Below are 22976 nucleotides of genomic sequence, written 5' to 3'. Positions count from 1 at the left end.
TTCAAAAGTGCTATATAAATAAATTTGACCATGACATTGATAATAATAATAATGAGCAATGTGCAAGTACACGCTTCAGGAAGTCAAAAAAAAAAAAAAAAACTATTAAAACTAAGAAAATTTGAACTCCTCAGAGGAAAATACCCACCAGCTCCATCTCATATGTAGATGGGTTTCTGAAGGCAACTGAGCTTAACTATTAATACAGTTAAAATTTCAGTTCAATCTGGAGAGACTCAGACGGACAAAGGGGAACAATTAAAAGATTTAATGACAGGAATGAATAACAGTTCTTTGGCGCTCGGACCCCGGCAGCTAATTTGAGCTGAGATTTGATGTGAACTCGATGAACATCCCGATAACTGATTAGGGATGCTCTCCCCCCACCCCCCAAAAAAAGGGCTGAGGCCGGGGCCCGAGGAAAGGTGAGACCTAAAAACCCATATGCCGACTTGAGGATGCGTGGAGAAAAGAAAAGTACAGGTTGTAGGCCGAAGGAGTGCAGAAAACTAGAAGGTGAGAAGCTGATAGGAGGAATCAAATTTGATTGATAGAGGGGTTTTCATGATATGATGCTCATCTGGAGAATGAAGGCCTGCTAAGGAAAGAGCCGAAATAATACCAGGCAAGAGAGTGAAGGATAGTTGAAGGGGCAGAGCCAGGCAGGAGTTGGGGAGCTAGGGGACACAAATATATCTGGAGAAAGGCTGTAGGATAGGTGCCCACGGTAAGGGAGCCACACTGAAAAGTATGAGGGAAAGGAAAACCACTGAGACATGGACCAACAAAGAGAGAAAGGCTAGGACACGGGCCGGCTGGAGGGGCAAGCAACGCTGGGACATGGGCGAGCTGTAGGGGCAGGCAACGCTGGGACATGGGCCAGCTGCAGGGGCTGAACGACGCTGGGACGCGGGACAGCTGCAGGGGCAGAGACATGCAGGGTTACTGGGATGGCATGGAGTCAGACTGCTAAAGCTGATGGGTTACTGAGATCGCTTCAGGGAAACCGAAAGGTTGGCAATAGAGCTGATTGGTTGAGGGACAAAGAAGCTAGAAGTAGACTTGCGGGTTCAATCTTTGGAGGATGCGAGTGAGTAATAACACAGAAACGAACCTGTAAGTAGCAGCATGGGAGGACACAGACAATCACATGATAAGTTTACACTTTGGACAAGGTAGACCAACCATCACCAGCGAAATGCGGAGTGTTCGACTGGCACAGAGTGAGCTATGGACACAGGGAAGAGATGCATAATCATATGAAGAGAATACTGAAAAAGACAGGAGTGCTGACATAATGTCGAGGGAGTGCTCGGAGACAGGTTGAACATAAACTAAAGCTATGGATGAGCATAAAGAGAAACTAAGATTCGAAATGAGGATAAAAGAAACGGGACATATAGAAAATAAAATTACAGAGCAAGACCTGAGATTGAACATGAAATGAGCGATTCCATCTAATAGCTGAACTGGACTGAGCAGAGGTGGAGAGAGACGGCTCATCAACAATAGAGTCAAAATGATCAGGGGTGAAACGAGCAGAGATAAGATTAAAGTCGGTTGATGACATGAAATGGAGTGGTGAAGGTTCAGCTTTATGGTAACACACGACTGATGAGAGCGACGATTTGGGATTGCTTGCGGAGATAGCCCCTCAGGAAACAGGTTACGGCCATGGAACAATATTGTAAAAGCTGGAAACTCGAGCTGTTGAAGGTGAAGTTGAACCAACTATAGGAGATCCCCCCCAAGAAGGGGCCATGCCCGACGGACTGAATTTAAATGGGAAATAGAAAGGAAATGCCATCTTAAACTCGTCGAAAAGCTTTGACGTGTTGAGACGTGCCATTCGAATGAACTCCACTGGACCCGGCAATGGGGTTGGGAGTTCAGACTCTAGTTGGGGCTGTGAGCTTTAGGATACCTGCAAGTGCTGATTACCGTAGTGATAGACCCACAAGAATGACTGGTAAGTGTCTAATGGCTATTGGCCCAGAAGTGAGACTGGAATGAGCACATTTGAGTGTGGGAGGCTCAATGACGTGACGCCCATTTTTTTTGTCCGGCTCTACTTTTTACAGTTAAAAGAGGTTTAAACTCATAAAAAGAAACCATAAATATGTAACATATCTCCCCCATTAACACCTTATTTAACCTTTCAAAGACTGTTCTTTTTTGGCCATTTTTGGGGTCTTTGAAGGGTCAAAATGTCATGTGGTGCGACTGTCCAAACTCAAATGTGTTCAAATATATTTTATTTCCTGTTTGGCATGATTTTCAAAGTCTTTTCTTCATCCTGTACAAATTTTCAAAGCATTTATAGTTATAATTCCGTTATAACATTTAAACAAACTTTGTCCAAAAATGTAATTTAACAAAATGTCATGTGGTGCGACCAACAAGAAATTCTAATTTTTGGACTTAAATATTGAAATCCAGTCAAAAACAGGAGGTTCAATCATCCAACAGTCTGACAAGAATCACTGGATACAGCAAACAGGTTTGTTTATTTTTCTTAAATTTCAAAATAAGTGTCACTTTTAGCAGTAGGTATGTAGCTGCCATATTTGGGTGTCATTTGGTGCAACCACCAAAAAACTATTAATATTTAAATATACCAACTATTTTCTGTTTTGATTATAAATGTTATATTTGCCTTGTGTTTGAAGCTAGGTTGTTTTTTTAAGGAAGCAAATTATTTGCCTTTTGATAATGATTGTCCTTTGTTCACTTGGGCATTAAAGTACCCAGGAGTAGAGGTGTGCTGATCAATCAGCCACCGATCGTCCCACTGGTCCGATTTATCTGGCAAAAGGGAGCCATTTTGCCAGATCATATGGTGTCATTTATACCTAAAGCGAAAAATTAACAGTCAATCCACGTGATCAGTTTTGGCGATTGGCAGTGATTGGCCCTCATTGTTCAGAATCGGCAGGAAAAAACTTAATCGGAGCGTCTCTACCCAAGAGTAGCATGATGGTTTTTAAGTTAATTAAAATTTTCCATTTTGAAACCATTACTTATTATATGGTTCTGTTTAAAATAGTTAAACTGAATTATTATATTTTCATTAATGCACTTACATTTGGGACATTGAAAATGTCTTTCCAGTTTTTTAAATAAAATTATGAAATTAAAGCAATCTCCGGTACATTCTGATTTTATGAGGGATATGTTTGAAATGTTTACTACAAAGTTAATTACTGCATTAACTTTTAGGGAAATTAAATTGGTGTGTTCTATTTGTGTTATTTTTGTAATGTACTGTAACTCAATGCAATTTTATTTTCATGTATTAAAAGGATTTTGACCCGTTTCCTGGCCTACATTTATTGTATAAATCATTTGGTGCCACCATATTTCATTTGGTGCGACCAATTAAAAATGTACATTTATTGAATTCAAAATAGAATATCTAGTATCTGGAGCATAAATATTAACCACTAATACAGTGTCCTTAAATGACTGGTATTTAAGGACACTGTATTAGTGTCCTTAAATACACATTTTGATAGAATTGATAAGAAAAATAGCGGTCAAATCAATTATAAATGGAATTTCACAGGGTTTTTTTGGGGAAAACTTGTCATAATTGCCAGAAAAATAAAAAGAAATTTGAGAAATGTGTTTCTAAACACCTTAAATAAATGGAAACTTATAAAACAAATGTTTAGTACATCATGGAAAATACCTTATTTTTAGATAAATCACGGTCGCACCAAATGACATTTTTTAGGACCACAGCCAAATCATATTGATAAAAAACCCTTGAAAAGGTCTAATTTGAATGTGAAATTATTTCTGTATGCACAACATTTCAAATATTCTAGTAATTGCAATGGATATAAATATTTGACATTTTTAATTTAGCTTGGTGGAAATCCTTATACGTCATTGACCCGGGACCGGGGTAAGCGAGAGAACTGACTGCGTAACATGAAAGTGGCAGTATGGCCTGGGAAATAATCTGCTGATTTCGGGAGATCTTGAGATAAGAACTGAGAAGCAACCAATGAGACTTAAACAGGACACATCAGAATATGGGACAGATCGGTTGATAGCGGCGAAGCAAGTAGACCAGGAATATCCTGAATTTGAAACAACTAAGAAAAGTCTAAAACTTAAGCTACGAAAAGAATCACTTGTTGATCACCTGCTGAAATAGCGACTGACCATTGCCAAATGCCAGACCATTTAAATCCTCTGGATTGTTCTGTACTGTGCTACCTGAATGAAATATGAAACACCACTATACATTGTGTGTCTGAAAAAAGTTCCTATAAATCGGATGCTAAAAACATGTTTTACATTGAGACTAAACCAGTTTCTATTTAAGATTGGTTTTGATAAGTAGTAAATGGACACAGCAATTTTTTTTTTTTGGAACAGAAAATTGGACAAAGGCCCTCATCAATAAGAATTTAAGGCTGACTAATAATTAGTAGAAGCGCTGGACAGACTCAACCGAACAAAAGAGGAATTATTAGCCGACTTCATGTTACATTGACAAGCCACTCTACTGCACGTATCGCCATCGCAACAAGGCAAAAGTCCACAATTAGGTAAATGATAATTCATGCCTCAAGCCGCTGATATGTGAAGGCCAGCCGAGAGGCGAACCCCTGCTCCAGACGAGATTAACTGATTGAATCGGCTGTTTAGGTCATAAAAATTAATTTAAAATATGCTAGTTTTAAAACTTGCCATGTCTTGATTGGAAAGCCTAATTACAGTTTTCAGATTAATAACTTATTCTGCCCTATTAAACTTTATGTTACCTGTAGATAAAGCAGATTGTTTGCCAAGATCTTTTGAACTGCCCTTTGTGTGGGAAACCATCAGAAATTCCAGCTTTCACACTGATCTGTGAAAGGAAGTGGAGGAAACTCCGGTACCAAATCGATGCAGAAATATCTAAGAGTTTGCCATGTAGATAAAACACGGGGCTTGCAGAACTGCCGGGACACTACAAACTGAAGCCGGCAATGCACCCAGATGTCCGCCCATGCTGCCGGGCCTGGGTAGCATAAGTTATAATATAGCTCAGATGACAAAGAATAGTGCGCTGACTAGCGACAAATAACTAATGTAAAGCAGATGGATAACTGCGGTGATCAAACGACCCGTTAAAGATGGGCTGCACTGCTCGCAGTTGAGTGCACATGCGTCTGCTATTTATACGGAAGATATCCCTCCATGTCTGTCTGGATTCCAACATACGCCTTGCAGCTCTTACGCAACATCTGGTCACCTGCTGAACTAATGTCATAACATTAGGCGCCTCTAAATATGCCTCGGAGAAACAGGTGACGATGTTTTAACCAAGTCAATGTTCGGATAAAATCCTTGGACATTAGAACTCGAATGGCGCATGAATATACAGCCAACGTGTTCGGGAGGGGATAAACTAATGACTCGAATTTTGCGAGACTCGAATGAGACATGAGAATGCTACGTCTTACCCTAGTAGCTTGAAACAGGCGTAATGGGGGAAAACCAGAAAGGTGTTGCTGAGCGGGCTGACAGCGGCCATGCAGAAGAGGGAAACCGTAGGCATTGCTGATCCATAGCGTGGCACTGGTGAAGGAGCTGAGGCGAAGAAAGACTGTGCGGGTTGAAAACAGTGCGGTCACGTGTCCGCTTGCCAGAGGTGGATCATGGAGTAGGTGGCGAGGGAGCGGGAGATGGAGAAATCCCAGTCAGGCGAGAGAAAGGGGGAAGACGCTACTTGAAATCATCAAGGCGGGAGACGCTGCTTGAAAACACAGAGGAATCTCTTGCATCTGAGGAGCGTCCTGGCAATCCAAGACGGGCGTGGAGGGGGAAATCCGGAGAGGTGCTGACTAAGATGGCACGCGGAAGTGAGAGAAGCTTGGCAGGCGGAGGAAGACGGCCTTTTGCTACTTCCATCAGATCATCTCTTTTGATTCTGTCGTCTTTCTTTATGTGGCATCTTTAAACAGGCTGCCACCTCCACGTAGAGCTCCACAGTTAGCTACCTTGTCTCACAGACTGTGCGGGATGTAATGCGTTGTGCGTCACGGGCCAAAGGTCAAAGTTAACAAGGTGACCGGAGGGCTCGTTATGTTTTCGGAGGTGAATCGTGGAGTAAGCGAGACCCCAGGCAGGTGAGAGATAGGCGGGAGAAGCTGTTTGAAATGATCGAGTCTGGGCCAGGAGAAATCGCTTGCATCCGAAGAACGTTTGAGGGGAAAAAATAAAGGACCAACACAGGATGCGAGGTCGAAGGACGGGAAATCACGAAGCTGTGGAGAAGCTGAGACGTGCTGGCTGAGAAGCTGTGGCGTGCAGATGAACGGATTGAACGCAGCTGGGAAGCAGCTGACGGCTTGGGTGTGGATCCTTTTATGCAGAGCCTGATTGCTGATTGAACGCGCCGGTGAGGTCCAGCGCTGAGGTCGGAGATGAGCATGACGTCGATGGGCGAACGAAGGGGGTGGAGTCTTCCAGCCTGAACTTCCGCGAAAGCTCCATTTTAACATCTCTTTGTCTTTAGCCAGTGAGATGTTATATGCTCCAATATCTATAAAGATATCTCATTTTTCAGTTTTTTTTAAGTATAAATTTGAATTGTATCTTAAGATGTATCTGTACAAAAATGTAGTAATCCAGCTCTGTTTGAGTAACATCACATTAAGCGCTTTTCCACTAGATTGCCTCTAACCGGTTTGGTCTAGGTCCACCCTGGCCAGATTCATTTTCCATTAGCAAATCTGGTGCGACTCAGCCCGGTTGTTCTCAGATTTTTGTACCTACTAGCATACTAGCAGGACCGAGCCAGGTACAGCACTGAAACCATTTGATTGACAGCTGACCACATTACTTGACTGGCTTGTGATTTACGTCACTGAAAACTCCAAACAACATTACACTTTAGCTGTGGACCACAAACTGCTTTGAGAGAGCTGCTGAGGACAGAGGAGCAATAAGAGTTTAATTTAATCAGTGCAAGGAACACATGCATAGATTTTGCAATGACTGTGCTTTTACAGAACTTCTAGCAGCTTGTTGCTCTGAACAAAAAGCAATAAAGACCCTCCCCTTCCTCATTTCCTTAGTGTAATGCCCAGCTCACGCTACACAATTTTAGAATTGTCGGCTGATTGTCAGCCCATTTTCAAAACCTGAGAGACACACTAGCCGACAAAAAATCATAAGTATAACTGGTTCTATCGGGTTCAATCGTGCGGGTGTGGTGTCCAGCCACACACGAACCAATTTCTCTCACCGACATTCAGATTGCAGACAGAAAATCCCGTAAAAACCCACTATATCAGTTGTGAATTTAAAGTAAACTTTAAATTCACTGAATGGATTGCCTTATCTTTATAACCTATTTATGTCACGTTAACAATAAACAACTGAAAAATTAGTGGGTTTATCAACTGCGGTAGCAATTTCGCATTTTGTTGCTGGAAAAACAGGAACTACTTTGAGTTTCACTCGCCAAGTCCAATTATTATAAGCAGCTTTGTGTTCGTTTCTTCTAAAGTCGCTTGCAGATGTAATGAGTCGCGGGTTGCAGTTTTTGGGCTTGCAAATAAGCAGACATAAAACACAGAATTTGTCTGACATACAGTTAGTTTTAGTCAGGCTCTCCCTGTCCATTGTTTTACGGATGATCGTCCCGCTGTGTCTTTGTTAATGTCAAGTTAACAAAGACGCTTGAGGTCATAGGTGTAGGAAGTGGCAGGGACAGGGGGACATGATCCCCTAATATTGGAGAGAGTCACATTCGTGTCCCCCAATAATATCACCGCAGTGGCTTAGAATTTTTAAATCTTCCACTTGTGTGCTTTTATTTTGAAGGCACACAACAGCACATTCAGCAGAGCTCTTGCTCCCTCACCCCCGAACGGCTCAGAGTAAAGGCAGGAACAGGCGGCAGCAGCAGACGAAGCCAGAGAAACTCCGTTTGAATGAAGTAAACGATCTGTCAGGAATTTTGCCATGAATATCGCTCATTTATAACATCTTGTTGTCAATTTACTTTCATATATAGAACTAAATCTTTTTGGCTAAGCAGTTTTAATTCTGGAAGTCACATGTCCAAAATGTTACTGCTAACTTTGTTTAAAAATTAGCTACTCTAGTCACAATGTTTTATTTCATCAGAATGAGACTGAAACAGCAGCAAAACAAGCCTTTTTATTATTTAAAGTGAGCAATGGCTACACAATACCTGATCATACTTGACCACTTAACATGTATTTATATTATATTATTTAGATATTTAGGAGAACAGCAGTGCTAGAATGGTGTTGAAGAAAGGTGAAGAAGCTCTGGTGAGATCTTCATTTAATTTATTGAAATATAATTTAACTATTTAAAATTTTTAAATAAACTACCTGCTCCTCTCATTCTATTATGAGGGAAGGCATAGGAGAGCCAGGTGGAGTTTCAGGGTGTGAAGATATAAAAATTACATTAATTACAATAAAACCAGAAAGGAGAAGAGGTGAAGACTGATGTCAGGTTGATTTCAACGTTTCAATATTTTTTTCATTATTTCCATACTATGAGGTTAATGGTTAGGACACAATAAGAAAAGTGCTTGAGAAGAGGTTTAAAAATAAATTAGTGAATTTTTTTTTCCTACACAGTAAATAGAGTTGAGATGTATAATAATGTATCCGTCTGACAATTAAGTTGCTTAAATTCTCATTCTGTGTGATAAAAACACACTTTTTATTTTTAGTTCATATTCTGATATTGTACATTACTGTAGTGTCTGTTGTAAATCCATGAATCCATGCAGGACCATCAGGCTGCAGAGAGTCAGAGGGAGGCAGAGACAGAAACACATATCAGTAGATATTTTAGTTAAATGTTTGTGGCTGAAATTGACAGGGAAAAAAACATTTGGAGACTGAGTGTCCATTTTATTTTTGTTTTGTTTACCAGTTCCAGTGTTTAGTGTTCTTCTGAAAATAAAGTGTATCTATTTTTGGCAGGATATTACATGCATTATGTCATTACCATTACATCAGTTTAAAATGGTCTTCAAACAATATTATCGTTTATTGCAATAATTTTTGAGACAATTAATCGCCCAGCCAAATTTGTTATCGTGACAGGCCTAGTTGCATGTTTAAAAAAATAAAGTACCAGAATGTAAGTATATTTATATGCATAGCAAAATAACCAAACTGCACATCACCCGGTGGGTGCACAAAGAGCCATTGAAAAAATGCCTATTGATTACGCCTGTCGCGATAAACAATAAATCAATTAATCGCACAATAAATTAAACCTATCGACCTCATTTTAATTATCGGCTTTCTCGTCTCTTCCTACCTTTTTTTCTTTGTGTTGATGACACTGAATGAAAAAAGGCTCAACTCCGGTGCTGTCCACTGATCCTTCCTCCAAGGTGAAAAATAAGTATACTTTAGTATACTAAATTTTAACATACTTTAGTATACCTTTATCGATGTATTTACACTGTACTATTTTGGAACAACTAATTTTGTGCTTAGTATACTTTAGTAGTATTTAAATAGTATTAAATTACAACGAATAGTATATTTTAGTATACTATACGTACTTTTTTGGAACAACTTCAAGTGTACTCAGAGTGTACTTTAAGTACACTTTTTAAATATATTTCAGAGCTTTATTATTATATTTTGATATAATTATATTTTGAGTGTAATAATTCTGTCTCAGAATTATATAAAAAATATACATTTCATATACTTAAAATATATTTTAAATATACTATTAATATATTAGTTTTTAATACTATTAAATACTATTAATTTTTATTTTTGATTTCCTGCTATTGATAATAAACTACAATTTTAATTACTCGTGAAAGTCTTTATTCCTACGTACCTATTTTGACATGACATGCATAACTACACTGCAGTACTTACATTGTTTTAGGCTAAAATTACATGGAAAGATTAATTACACACCCTGCCTCTCGCCCGGAACGTTAGCTGGAGATAGGCACCAGCACCCCTCCCAACCCCACTAAGGGACAATGGTGTAAAGAAAATGGATGGATGGATGGATTAATTACACAAGATGCCCAAGGTAATTCAAATATTTAGTTTTATTACCGACATTTTAAAATTGTCCAATTTTACTCACAACTTTATGAACTTTACATTAATTATCAGTTCACACATCAAAAGTGAACACACGAACATGAAAATTTAAGTGTGACAATAAAACATGAAAGTGAGGATCAACGACAGAACATTCCCGTTCACTGCACCTTACGGAATCCTGCAAAAAAGAACAATAGAGCAATTAAACAGAGAAAGCATTTGTATTTAAAGAGAATAAAAAAATAATACTTACAATTTTAAGACGTTGTGGACTCACCATGTATGTGACATCATAAGAACTGATGATTGGGACCGGATGCCTGGGGTGGAAAAACATTTCTGGGTGTCTTCTTTGCCAGTGTGGACTTAAGAACAAACTACCTTAAAATCTTCCCATCCATGATCTGAACACACTGATCCTTGCAGGGTTCACGCTGGACAGGTCACCAGTCCATCACAGGGCCCTGAAAGCCAACAACAAATAAAATGTATGAAAGAGAAATGTTAGATTAACAAGAGGAAAAATTCTGTCCAGTTATCTTTAAATCGTGTTTATTAAGCACTTAGTGTTGGTAACACAGCAGTTTTTGTTGTTGAAAATTTAGCTAGCTCCTCATTGAAAAAACAAACTTACATCATGAAGATGATGTGGAGGTTCATCCTCAGAGCTGGTTGGTGATCTTGTGGAGTCAGAGCTTCTTCTGAGACAGGAAAATCTTTAGGTTTCCTAACACCCGATTTCTCTGGCTTCCTCTTTCATCTTCATTTGCCTAGTTAGACTGCAAACATGTTGAAGAGAAAATCATTGATGAACGGGTTAGAACAACAACCACCTCACAATATCAGAGTCTCTCTGTCTTATGGAGCTTAATTAAAACCAGGTTAGTTTATGAATTAAAGTATAAGTCGCACCAAACAACCTCCATGCAGTTATAACATGAAGCTGAATGATTACTATAGTACTAATCATACAAGTCACAATAAAATGTATAAGTTATTTAAGAAACCAACGTAAGTTATACATCTTTACTGCACTGTTTATAATTAAATGAAGATAATTAATAAGCAAACTTACCACTAGCTAGCAACACTTAGCAGCCTTCGTCCCCCCGGGTTTCTTTTGTGACACACGTTTCATTTCCATCAGTTGTTGTCCCGTTGTGTTGTCGTCCAACTCGGATTAGGACGTCACCAGCTTGAATTTACCAAAATTAGTAACTATTGTCAAGGCCCTCTCTACTTTTAAGGCATTATACGAGTAAAAATGGCAAATTTGAACAGCGTCTGTCATCTTCCCTGAATCAAGTTTTTTCTTCTCTTTGTGGCGTTTTTTAAATAAATTAAAATGTGCAATACCGCCACCATCTGGTATAGTATGAACTGGACCGTTGATTATAAGGTTTTACATCACATATCTGAAAACTGATTGGATACTTTGTTAAAAATTACATCATGATTATAATTTTTTTTATTGTATGCAATTTTAATAGTAAAAGATTACTAAGGCACTTAAAAATTCATACATATTCATTCATATTTTGTTCACTTAAAGTATACTTATATTTAAATATATTAAATATTTCATATTAAAAGTGTATTTTGGTACCATTATGTTTAAGTGTGTTTAAAGTTCTAATTTCGAAATTGGTACAAGTGTATTTTTAGCATACTTCAGATATACTTATAGGTAGTACACTTAATATGTAGTATATTTAAAAGTGTACTTTCACAAATTTAAGTATGTTTGAAGTATACTAAAGTATACTTTTTTTTCACCTGGGCTATTTCCTTAGTGTGATGTCCAGAGTACCCTACAGGAGTTGTCGGCCCATTTTCAAAACCTGAGAGACACATTAGCCGACAGAAATCCTAGGTATAATTGTTCGATCGGGTTCAATCGTGCCGTGTGGTGTCCAGCCACCTGGGCACAAAATAATGGCTGCAAGTCCAGTTCATTAATCAATGCTTTACTAGAATCTACCTGTGATGCATGTGGCTAGAGAGTCAGCGTAAAGTCCTGACTTAATGAAAATCAGTGTAACCTATTTATGCCACGTTAATGAAGAACAGCTGAAAACTTACCGGGTTTATCAACTGCCGTAGCAATTTGGCTCCAACTCCTCTCCTTGTCATTTCTATATTCTTTGCACAAAATGTTGAATAAATATTAATGTTTCAACATATCTCCAATGTTGGCTGGTCTTCGTGTTGCGCCGTTTCAGCTGTTTGGGATTCCCCTCGTTATTTCCCCTCAGAAAGCACGGAGGAGAATCCGCTTTTGATTGGCTACCTGTCACATTCAGCGTTAAGTTCCCAGTCGGGGAAAACCCTGATTTAGATCGGAGCGGCCACAACGATTCCTTTTGACCACTTTCATAAGATTTAACAGCTGGTGTAAAACAATCGGGTCCTGCCAACAGAGTAGAGCTTCCTCTCGGGACAGGGTCATAAAAATCATCTGTCTTCATTCAAAAGAAAATAACACTTCTTTGATCTTAGAAACAGTTTTTTACTGGAACATAGTTAACTAGATTTAAATTAACTTAGCTAAGGACAGTCCCCTAATTTGAATACAGCAGAGAAGGGAAACACGCCCTCCCTTTAAAAGTATAGGACCCGGAACCTTAACTTCAGATCGCTCCGGAGTTACCAGTGGTGCCATCTCCGGGGAACTGTGCGGCGGTGAAATGGTTCCCTGTAGCATTTGTCGTGCTGTGTGGATGTCTGTGGAGTGAGGTAAATATTGAATTGGATGCTGGTTTTTGATTTTATTGAGTTCTGTCAGTTTCATAAGTTGTTTGTCTAATGAATGTTGTTTATGTTTTGGACTTGAAAAAACGTTTTGTCTTGTCTTTATGGTTCAGCTGATACAATGACGACATCAATAAATCCAGGCAGAATATTTTAATTTTTCCTCTTCTGATTAAATTAACACTATCTGGAGGTGATGGCAGAAAATCGCAAGCATTATTAGTCATTCCATTAAATCAGTGTCAAAAGGTCTTGAAAACAATATTATCGTTTATCGCAATAATTTTTTTAGACAATCGTCCAGCAAAATTTGTTATCGTAACAGGCCTACTATTGATAACCTATTCCCCCAGAGAAGAGTGAGCACATGTCAGCAGAATGCGAAATGACCAAGGGAGCTACTGCAGAGACCAGGTCCAGGGTCCAGACTCTTGGCTCAATATATATATCCAGAATGTGAACAAACACTGTTTACTGATAAGAAGAGTTCAGTTAAATAGAGATTGAGACATGCAGTTTGAGCAATATTTTCTCTGACAATATGAAGAAGTAGGTCTTACACTTCACATAGCCACTACACAATCTTTGAAAAACACTACATAAAGCTTCAAATTGATTTAACATGTTTCAGTCAAATCCATGTCACTAGGTCAAAAGTCCTGACTGTGACGTTCATATTGTCTGTCTGCACCAGACAATATGAACTTATATTGTCTGCTAGAGTGGTGAACACTCTGCTAGATTGTCTGGTGCAGACACACAATATGAACTTCAATGTATATAACTGATTGTTAGACATCTAGCATGACTTCAGTAGACTGTTAAAACAGTAAAAAGGAAAACTCCATTTCACTCACCACCAACCTAAACTGCTAAGTTGAAACTAAACATGGCCTGGTCAAGACATTCCTTTTTAAAACAATTCCCATTTCCCACGGGCAAAAGGTCTAAGGTAACAAGGTGACAGGAGGGCTTATTATGTTGTACAAAAAAGAAACAAAAACAAAGAAAGAGTAAACCTTGGTGCGCTGTGGCCGGGAGTTGTGGAGAACCCCCGGCCGACATTAGCGTTCATAAATTGGATCAACCTTGTGCTAAACGCCCGTACTCCCCGGAGCTCGAATATCGAATATCCAACTTGAAACTAACTTCACTGCGGTCCAATACCGCCTCGTTTTGAATTAGAGTTAGCCATGTTCGGTATAGCAGACTCTTTCTTCTTCTGCACTAGTTGGCGCCGGTTAATAATTCCTGTAACGCTGGCACCCAGTGGACAGATTGTACTACAGCAATTTTGCTATTTCTAATCAATCAGATTTATTTATTTCTATAGTACATTTAAGTTACAAGAAAGTTTAAAGTTCTATATATATTTAAAAGCACAAATATACTAAGTAATAGAACATACAGTGAGTCAACAATCGAAGCTTATAGTTTAGGATCAACGCATGCGCAGTTGATCAAAAAATTATGCCCCGCCTCTTCCGTGACAATTCTCACACATTCAAAAAAAAGAGTTTCGCTCTCACATTCAAAAAACGAGTCTCGCTCTCACACATTCAAAAAAAAGAGTCTCGCTCTCACATTCAAAAAAAGAGTCTTGCTCTCACACATACATAAAACGAGTGTGTGAGTGTGTGCGCGCAACTTTAGTCTTGTGTATGTGAGAGAAACATTTGTGTGCGAGTTGTTAGTACAGTGTATGTGTGCGAGAAAGGTAGCATTTATGTAAGTGTGCGAGAAAGATAGCATTCGTGTGCGTGTGCAAGTTAGTAGTGTATGTGTGCGAGAAAGATAGCGTTTGTGTGTGTGCGAGTTAGTACCATGTATGTGTGCGAGAAAGATAGCATTTGTGTGTGCGAGTTAGTACCATGTATGTGTGCGAGAAAGATAGCGTTTGTGTATGTGTGCGAGAAAGAGCGTTTGTGTGTGTGTGCGAGTTAGTACCATGTATGTGTGCGAGAAAGATAGCATTTGTGTATGTGTGCGAGAAAGAGCGTTTGTGTGTGTGTGCGAGTTAGTACCGTGTATGTGTGCGAGAAAGATAGCATTTGTGTGTGCGACATGTTAGTAGAGTATGTGTGCGAGAAAGATAGCATTTGTGTGTGTGCGAGAAAGATAGCTTTTGTGTGTGTGTGCGACATGTTAGTAGTGTGTATGTGAGCGAGAAATAAAGCTTTTGTGTGTGTGTGCGACATGTTAGTAGTGTGTATGTGAGCGAGAAAGATAAAATGTGTGCGTGAGACATTTTAGTAGTATGTATACACAATTTGAGTATTTTTTGAGTGTGCGTGATGTTTTTTAGAGTGTGCGTGTTTTTTAGAGTGTGCGTGATGTTTTTTTGAGTGTGCATGATGTTTTTTTGGAGTGTGCGTGATGTTTTTTTGAGTGTGCGTGAGTTTCTTGTAGTGTGTGAGAGACAAAACATGGATTTTGTCCTAAACGGCCCCTCATAGCTTTCAGTTCATCATTATTATACATATTATACTGTGGACAATGGTACATTTTGCATATAAATGGGGTAAATGTCATGACCAATGATTATATTATATGTAGAAAGTGTCATTAGATGGTAATAAGCTATTTAATTTTAACAAACCCCCAGTATTGATGTAAAAAACACATTTGGCACAGTTTGGTGACATTTTTGGATAAATGCGCCAAAATGGCCTCTCAGCCTAAGAAATTTCTCACTAATACCATTCTAAAATAAATATGATTCATCTGATTGAGTCCAAATTTGGTATACTTTTACACAATATTTAGATTTAAAAGTCTGTACTACTTTTTTGTGCTATAAATAATATTTTGGTAGTGTTTTGCAATGTTTATTTCAAAGAAAATTTTGGCGAGGTTCAAAAAATGCAAAATATTTTGTATTTTGTCCCTAATATTTCAGGCAGGGTCAAAGCTACAATGGTGCTGACACCAGAAAACCATTCTATGACATCTTACCTTTACAGAGGTACCAAAAGTTTCTTCTTAAATCTAATAGCTGTGAGGCTATAAGTGATTTACTTTTGTGTGTTTTTGTCAGGCAGAAATTTATTTATACCCCCCTGAGGGTGTAAGAGGTTTAACTCATGATGCAGGGCCGGTCCAAGGATGCATGAGGCCTGGAGCAGAATATGACTTAGGGGCCCCTTTTGTTGCTAAAAACATTATCACCTCTAACAGCTTCTGTGTTAGATTTAGTGAAATCTAGGACAGGGGGAGTAGTTTAACTGGCAAACCTAAAAGCAATAAATTATAACTGCAGTTTACCAATTTGTATTTGTAAACAAACGGAGCTGAAACTCAAAGATTAAACTCACAGCATCAGATTATAGCTGTGGTAACAAACCAATCTGACTATGAATATAGTTCTTTGAACTTCTACAAAGTAAACTTGCCAGCTCCTTAAAATCTTACATATAAATGTTAAATAATTTAAAGTCTTTTAATTTATATATGCTGAAACCATTATGTCAAATTTAGCAGCAATGATAATCTCAATAAACAAATGCTACATTTGTATATCTGTGGTCTATGTAAAATATTAGCATTTATGGGGACCCTGAAGCTCTGGGGGCCTGACGGAGCCGCTGACTTGCATTTAACAGAAGTGGACATAATTGATATTTATTTTAATTGTATTTTTTGATTGGTTGTTTTTAAGACTAGTTGTGGGTTTATATAGCAGTTCACTGACGATGTTTTCCCATAACATATAATTACCCAGTGATATTTTTACTTTTATTGTCTACTTAACATCTTTTAATACAAAAACACGGTGGACCGCCAGTGGACCGCCTCGGCACCCTGACCACCGGGCTTAGCAAGTTTTCTGGGGGAAACCCTGGTTTCATTCTAGCGGGTTTACCTGTGTGGCTGCTACTATTGATTGTAGCAACCTGCGCCACCCACTGGATGTAGGGAGAAACGACGACCTCAGCATTTTGCTCCGTGGTACACAGAACATCTATATTTAGATTAGGCCTGTCATGATAAACAACTAATCAATTAATCGCACGATAAATTAAACCTATCGACCTCATTTTAATTATCGGCTTTATCGTCTCTTCTTTTCTTTCTGTTGATGACACTGAATGAAAAAAGGCTCAACTCCGGTGCTCTTCCTTAGTGTAATGTCCAGCGCACACTACATGAGTTGTTGGCGGACTGTCGGCCCATTTTCAAAACCTGACAGAAATTCTAGGTATAACGGTTCGATCGGGTTCGTTGTGCCGTGTGGTGTCCAGCCACATGGGCACAAAGCAATGGCTACAAGTCCAGTTAACTAATTTTAAAATCAGGCATTAATCAATGCTTTACTAGAATCTACCTGTGATGCATGTGGCTAGTTAGCGTAAAGTCTTGACTGAATGAAAATCATTATAACCTATTTATGTGACGTTAACGAAAAACAGCTGAAAACCTACCGGGTTTATCAACTCCAGTAGCAATTTGTCTCCAACTCTTCCCCTTGTCATTTCTATATTCTTTGCACAAAATGTTAAATAAACATTAATGTTGCTTCCACATATCTCCAATGTTGGCTGGACTTCAGAGTAAGTGACAGCAAGCTAGTCATACAGTAAAATAAATAAAGTAGTACAGCGATATATTTATTGTCTTCTTCTCTCTTTCGACATCACCATGAATGACTACATTTATACACTTAAACAGTTTTCTAAAGTGGATTGAAAATCAAGTGGATTGAAGCAGGAAATAACTAAAGGAAGACCTACACCAGAGCTGAAAGGTTTGCTTCGAGACAGTTTGATACTCAAACGTAGTGGTATACAAGAAAAGACATGTCGAGAATAGACTTGGCTTTGGATGAACGGATATTATCCATAAGTAAAAGCAATAACATTATTCTTTTGTTTAGTTTTTTAATAAAATATGCATGTTGTGAGCTACAGTCTATATTTGCAAAGAATTCAATACAGAAACAATCCACAATCTATTGTTAGAACTGAGTTGCTGCTAAAGAGGGTAGTCAACCTTTTGTCTGGGGTGATTTATAGTAGGGATGCATCTAAAAGTTGCAGTCTGGAGGACTGCACCTGGGCATTCCTGATTTGTACCGTCATTGTGGCCCGTTGAGGGTGGCTAATATGCTGAAGTGGCCCTCAGTGAAATTGAGTTTGACACCCCTGCATTAAGCCTAAAAACATATCGCAGCAACAGACTGAATGTTCTGTTCTTGATGCAAAATATTTGATTGTTTTTTGGTGTTGAATCCTTAAACATAAAGTGGCATTGTTGTCAGTTGCAATGGCAACGAGTCTGTATCTTGGCTGTCACAAAGAGCAAAAAAGAAGTTGTTTCGAGTTGTACTTCAGTTTTTCCCTTTGCTGTGGAGCATAGCACAAAATTAATATCTATATTTCCAAGTTTCATTAAGTTAACGCGGCTGTGGATGACGTGTAAAAGAATAGTCTTTTTGCCCTCCAGCGTTGTACGCATGCGCAAAATTTCCGTACGTAAACAATAACATGCAAGGTGTCTATATTTATAGATCTGATTAAGTCAGTGCCTCACCAACTATGAACCTCACTGCACGTATGCAAGTTTTGAGTACAAGCATTACAAGTTTTGAGAAGAAAGACATGAAGCCTTGCTTTCAAAATAAAAATATAAGCACAAGTATTAAAAGGTTTGAGAACAAAAGACCTGAAATCTTGCTTTCAGACTGAAAACGTGTGCTCTTGGGTTATGGCAGAAAAATAATCCCCAAGTGACCAGAGAGTTAAATTGCAAGTGAAGACTTGCCCCAAGCACAGACTATTTCTGAGAGCGAGGAGAAGTTTTGAGCACGAGCATTACAAGTTTTGAGAAGAAAGACATGGAGTCCTGCTTCAAAATAAAAATGTATGCCCAAGTATTAAAAGTTTTGAGAACAAAAATCCTGATTTCAGACTGAAAATATGTGCTCTTGAATTTGGGCAGAAAAATTCTCCCACAATCTGGGTCCAGTTCTGTAACGATAAAAGCAGGTTAATGCATCCCGAGTCACTGAACCCAGCTGGAGTCTCCACTTTACCCCCCACTAGGAGCCTGCTGTGATCGGGAGAAGGTCAAGAACTCTGGTCTTATCTATTTATAAAGCTCTCATCACTGTTCAGGTCTTTAAGCACATACCAGATTTATGCTGATATAAAGTGACCAGCATGCCGGTGTTACAGCAATCATGTAAATGATGTCAAAGTTTAAAATAACTGCTTTTCAGAGTTCCACCATCTCTTCACTACAATCTGGGTGTATTTATAACAATATTTAACCCTCAAATAGCTAAAATCACATTATTTACAGGCCTATGCAGTCAGGTCACAGATTATTCTGCCCATGACAATTTGTGACCAGTGTGATTTTAGCTACCAGAAAAATACCAGAGCTCTTAGAATAATTTTTTAATCATTTACCGATTTATCAAACGGCCGCAGTTGGTTTACATATTTTATCGACAGCACATAAGCATTTAATGATTGTCCATCAGTGTTCAGCCTCAAATACAAAATAATACATTATATTTTCTCCGACAAAGCGATTGTATAATTAAAAAGCCCTGTAGCTTACAATCCCAACTTTATCGGTATTTACGTAGTTTGAGTAAATATTCTTCAAAAACGTTGATCTTCCCGCACGCTATCGCCCCTTGCTGTCACAGAAAATTATGGGTCACCGATTTTGCTGCAACCCATGTTTCATGCCCCTTTATGGCAGCACTCCGGACTCCATATAAACGTAGTCAAAAACATTTTAAAGCATACCTTAAATTCTTCATTTAATTTGGTCTGTCTACCGATTGATTCGAAACAAGTGGGCTCAACTGCACCTTATTTATTTAAAACAAGTTCAATTAACGCGAGGTTAGTTTGTGTTCTGTTTGTTGTTAGCCATGCATCATCATCAGTGGGCGGTGCTGTTCGTTTAGAATTTCACCAAAAGGTACAGAAAGACCAAGCTAAATTCTGTGCTGGCGTTTGACAGGTGGGACGGGGCATTTCCGCAAACTAGCAACATAACACTAATATTATGTTGCCAGGGCGAAAATGGTAATAGTTCCGATATGCTGAACCTCAACTTGTCTACCCTTATAAGGTGTCACCGAGCTGTACGTGGAAAGCGTCATGTTACAGTCAAGGTTGCAAGAGGAAGCTATGTCCGGTGGCTAATGTAGCTGCTGATACCACTGCCGAGCTAGCAGCTATTAGCATGGGTAGTCACTCCTAACAGCGAGCTACACCAGGTGAATCCTGCAACGCAGTGCAAAAGCTTGTTCTAATGTCCATCTGTGTATACCTGTCAGTTGTGTCGTTGGTTCGTCACAGCCACGGGAGAACAGTCTGCAGAGTAACTGTCCCACCTTGGATGAACAGCTGCTGTATTGAGGGGGAGGGGTCCAGAACGGTGGGTTGCACCATTACCGTAATACCCTGCGCAATACGCACGGAAGCAGACAGTCGGTGGCGCGCATGTGTGCATGTGTAGGTGTGTGAGTGTGTAAACTTACTTTTCCTACAGGTTTTAACTCAGAAAATTCATTAATTTCCCCCTTTTCACGAAAGGAATTCTAACTGAAGGACAGGGAAAAACTCTGTTTTGTTAACGTGGGGTGTATTCGAAAAATATCCGAATCGCTTCTCTGAAAACACCACAGAGAGTTTTCAGAGAGAGAACACCTCTCATCTGATTAAACGCACACGCTGCAGCTTACATAACCATGCTTATGTGTGACTGCCGCCAGTCATACGTCGATAGACTGAAACTGATTAGGGGGATACAGATTGCAGAGAAGAATAAAAGCTAACTCGCGTAACAATCTTTGCCTCACTTGGTTGCATTCCTAAAGCGTGCTAAGTGTGACCCAGCGCTAGACGGTGAATATAGCTGTATCTGTTCCATTTGTATGACATGTATGGTTTGTAACATCTGATAATTTTTCGGCATTAAAGGCTGTTTTTATATATAACATATGAAACTTATACTAGTAGCTCAGAGAAGAAGTGTGATTATGCAGAAGAGGTTAAATCCCTCTTTATTTCTCCAAGTCAGCAGAGGGATGCATATTTTTGACAGAGTAAATTATTAGCCTGCCGATGTCTGCATGCTGTGTCTATTTTGCCCAGATATTGTCTTATTGATATGAAGCTCACCAGCAGTTCAGAGAACAGGTGTGATGATGTAGAAAAAGTCATTTCATTCTTAACTCTATTTCTCCAAGTTAGCAGGGGTATGTATTTTTTGGCAAAGTAAATTATTAACTTGCTGATATTTACATGTCTATTTCCCCCAAATATTGTCTTATTGATATGAAACTTATACCAGCAGCTCAGAAAACAGATGTGATGATGTAGAAAAGCTTGTGCCCGAGACGGTCTTGATGATGCATTATGTTATGGCTGGGTCCCAGGATCAGTACCACTGTTAACAAAATGATAAGTTTGTAGAAATACAGAAAAATCATAGCAATGAAAACAGTGTGTAGCATTTGTCATCTAGTTTGCGTCTGATGTGAAGGGTGCATTTATCGGTTCTCTCTTCCAAGCATTTAAAATAAAGTGTGAAATCAATCAGAAATAATAGGAAATGACAGCAGTTTCGCTACACAAAAACGTGACCACTCAATTAGAGGCGGTCCTAGCCTGTTTGGCAGAGTGGGCGGGCCAGTGGGCGCCAGAAAGGTGTATTACAGATCCCAGGATCGATACTGTGGTAACAAAATGATAAGTCTATAGAAATACAGAAAAAGTGCAGCAGCAGTGAACACAGTGTGTAGCGTTTGTCATCTAGTTTGCGTCTCATTATTTTGCAAAAACTCATTTTATACTAATTTCCCTGAGCTCCAATTCCTATACTTTGGTCTCAAATAACTGAAACATGAGTGCTTAAAATGTGCATACATTCCAGTGTCTTCAAATAAACCTATTCATCACATCAAAATCTGTAGTATCTTGTCCCACATTCTCTCCAATAAAGCTTTGATATCAATCAAACATTGAATAAGAAATTAGACATCTATGTTGACATAATGTAGACTACAGCAAACTCAGGATATACTCAATATCAACAATTTACTAAATTGTAATGTTTAAGAACTTCAGCACTTAAATCTTGGTTTTACTTTCACTCTGGGAATAAACAAAAATAATCTGCATGCAGCGTCCTGGATGAAAAGATGGTCTCTTTAACTGATGGCTCACGTTTCTTTATTCAACAGCCTTTGTATATGAACACACCATAAGAGCTACCAACATACAAATAAAATACCATTAGTAACTCTTAGTGGTTCTAACCTTTTACCTTAACCTATAAACCTTACTTTATGTAATATCATTAAATTTACAATACATGTATTTAATTAACTATAACATTTCTATATTACAAATGAACTAAAACGTATTCCAACTGTTTCAACTGTTCGACAGTTAATCAAATATTAACACCATTTCATGTCGAAACAAACATCACGCTCAATAAATACAATTCACTCATCAAAACACCCACCTTGTTCCCTCATCAACCAAGCGCTAGTTAATTGATTGTCTGGACCTTAATTGGACTATTCCTTAGTTATCTCCCCTCAACCGTGACTCGTATGCTTGCTCACTCTCTGCACTATGTCCAAAACAGCCAACCGTCAGTTATCGTCAGAAGTTTGTGTAGATCGCCTAGCAACCTTGTCCCCCCAAAAACCCCCTCTAAATCAAAACATCGGTCAAAAGGCAACAAACAACTCCCAGCCAAATGAGGAAACAACATTAAAAAAAAACAAACAAACAAAAATATATATATATGTGTGTGTGTGTGTGTGTGTATATATATGTGTGTGTGTGTGTATATATATATGTGTGTGTGTGTGTATGTATCAATAAAGTCATTTACACTGCAAACCTTAACTTAAGTAATTAACATTAGAATAATGAACATGCTTTGCATAATATTCTTCCTTAACACTTATTTCTTTGCAATTAGTCATCATACTGAATAAAACACATAACCTATCATCACAAACTTCTGCAAGTGTGAGTGAAACCAATCTGTTCCACTGTGTAACCTGGCGTCATGCCTTCAAGACAATACATAGGGCAAATCTGACCCATCTGCTTGTCAGACACTGAGAATTCATGTCATCACCCACCTAGGGGTGGCAAGATC

At 38.7% G+C, this 22976-nt stretch overlaps 1 protein-coding gene across 10 annotated transcripts in view; it reads right to left on the bottom strand.

Annotated features, from left to right (window-relative positions):
* The window catches only part of agla (amylo-alpha-1, 6-glucosidase, 4-alpha-glucanotransferase a), a 159911-nt gene extending 137565 nt beyond the window's left edge, over nucleotides 1-22346 (bottom strand). For 3 of the 10 annotated variants that reach the window (XR_535914.2, XR_014084137.1, XM_008433504.2), the window contains exons 1-2: nucleotides 20121-20227; nucleotides 1115-1228 (exon numbers count right to left, since the gene is read on the bottom strand). Coding sequence is in view for 3 of the 10 variants with exons in the window: in XM_008433504.2 (XP_008431726.1) it covers nucleotides 1115-1130 (16 nt within the window). In the remaining 7 variants the exon portion in view is untranslated. Of the gene's footprint in view, nucleotides 1-1114; nucleotides 1229-20120; nucleotides 20250-22325 lie in introns of those variants that run through there. The other 7 variants (XR_014084136.1, XM_008433499.3, XM_008433500.3 and 4 more) reach the window with 5 other exon arrangements.
* Between the last annotated feature and the right edge of the window lie 630 nt (nucleotides 22347-22976).

This window comes from Poecilia reticulata, chromosome 17 (assembly GCF_904066995.2).
Source record: "Poecilia reticulata chromosome 17, P_reticulata-male-v2, whole genome shotgun sequence".
NCBI classification, from domain to species: domain Eukaryota; kingdom Metazoa; phylum Chordata; class Actinopteri; order Cyprinodontiformes; family Poeciliidae; genus Poecilia; species Poecilia reticulata.
The sequence above is the reverse complement of the archived record's forward strand: the minus strand, read 5'-3'. Positions and strand labels throughout refer to the sequence as shown.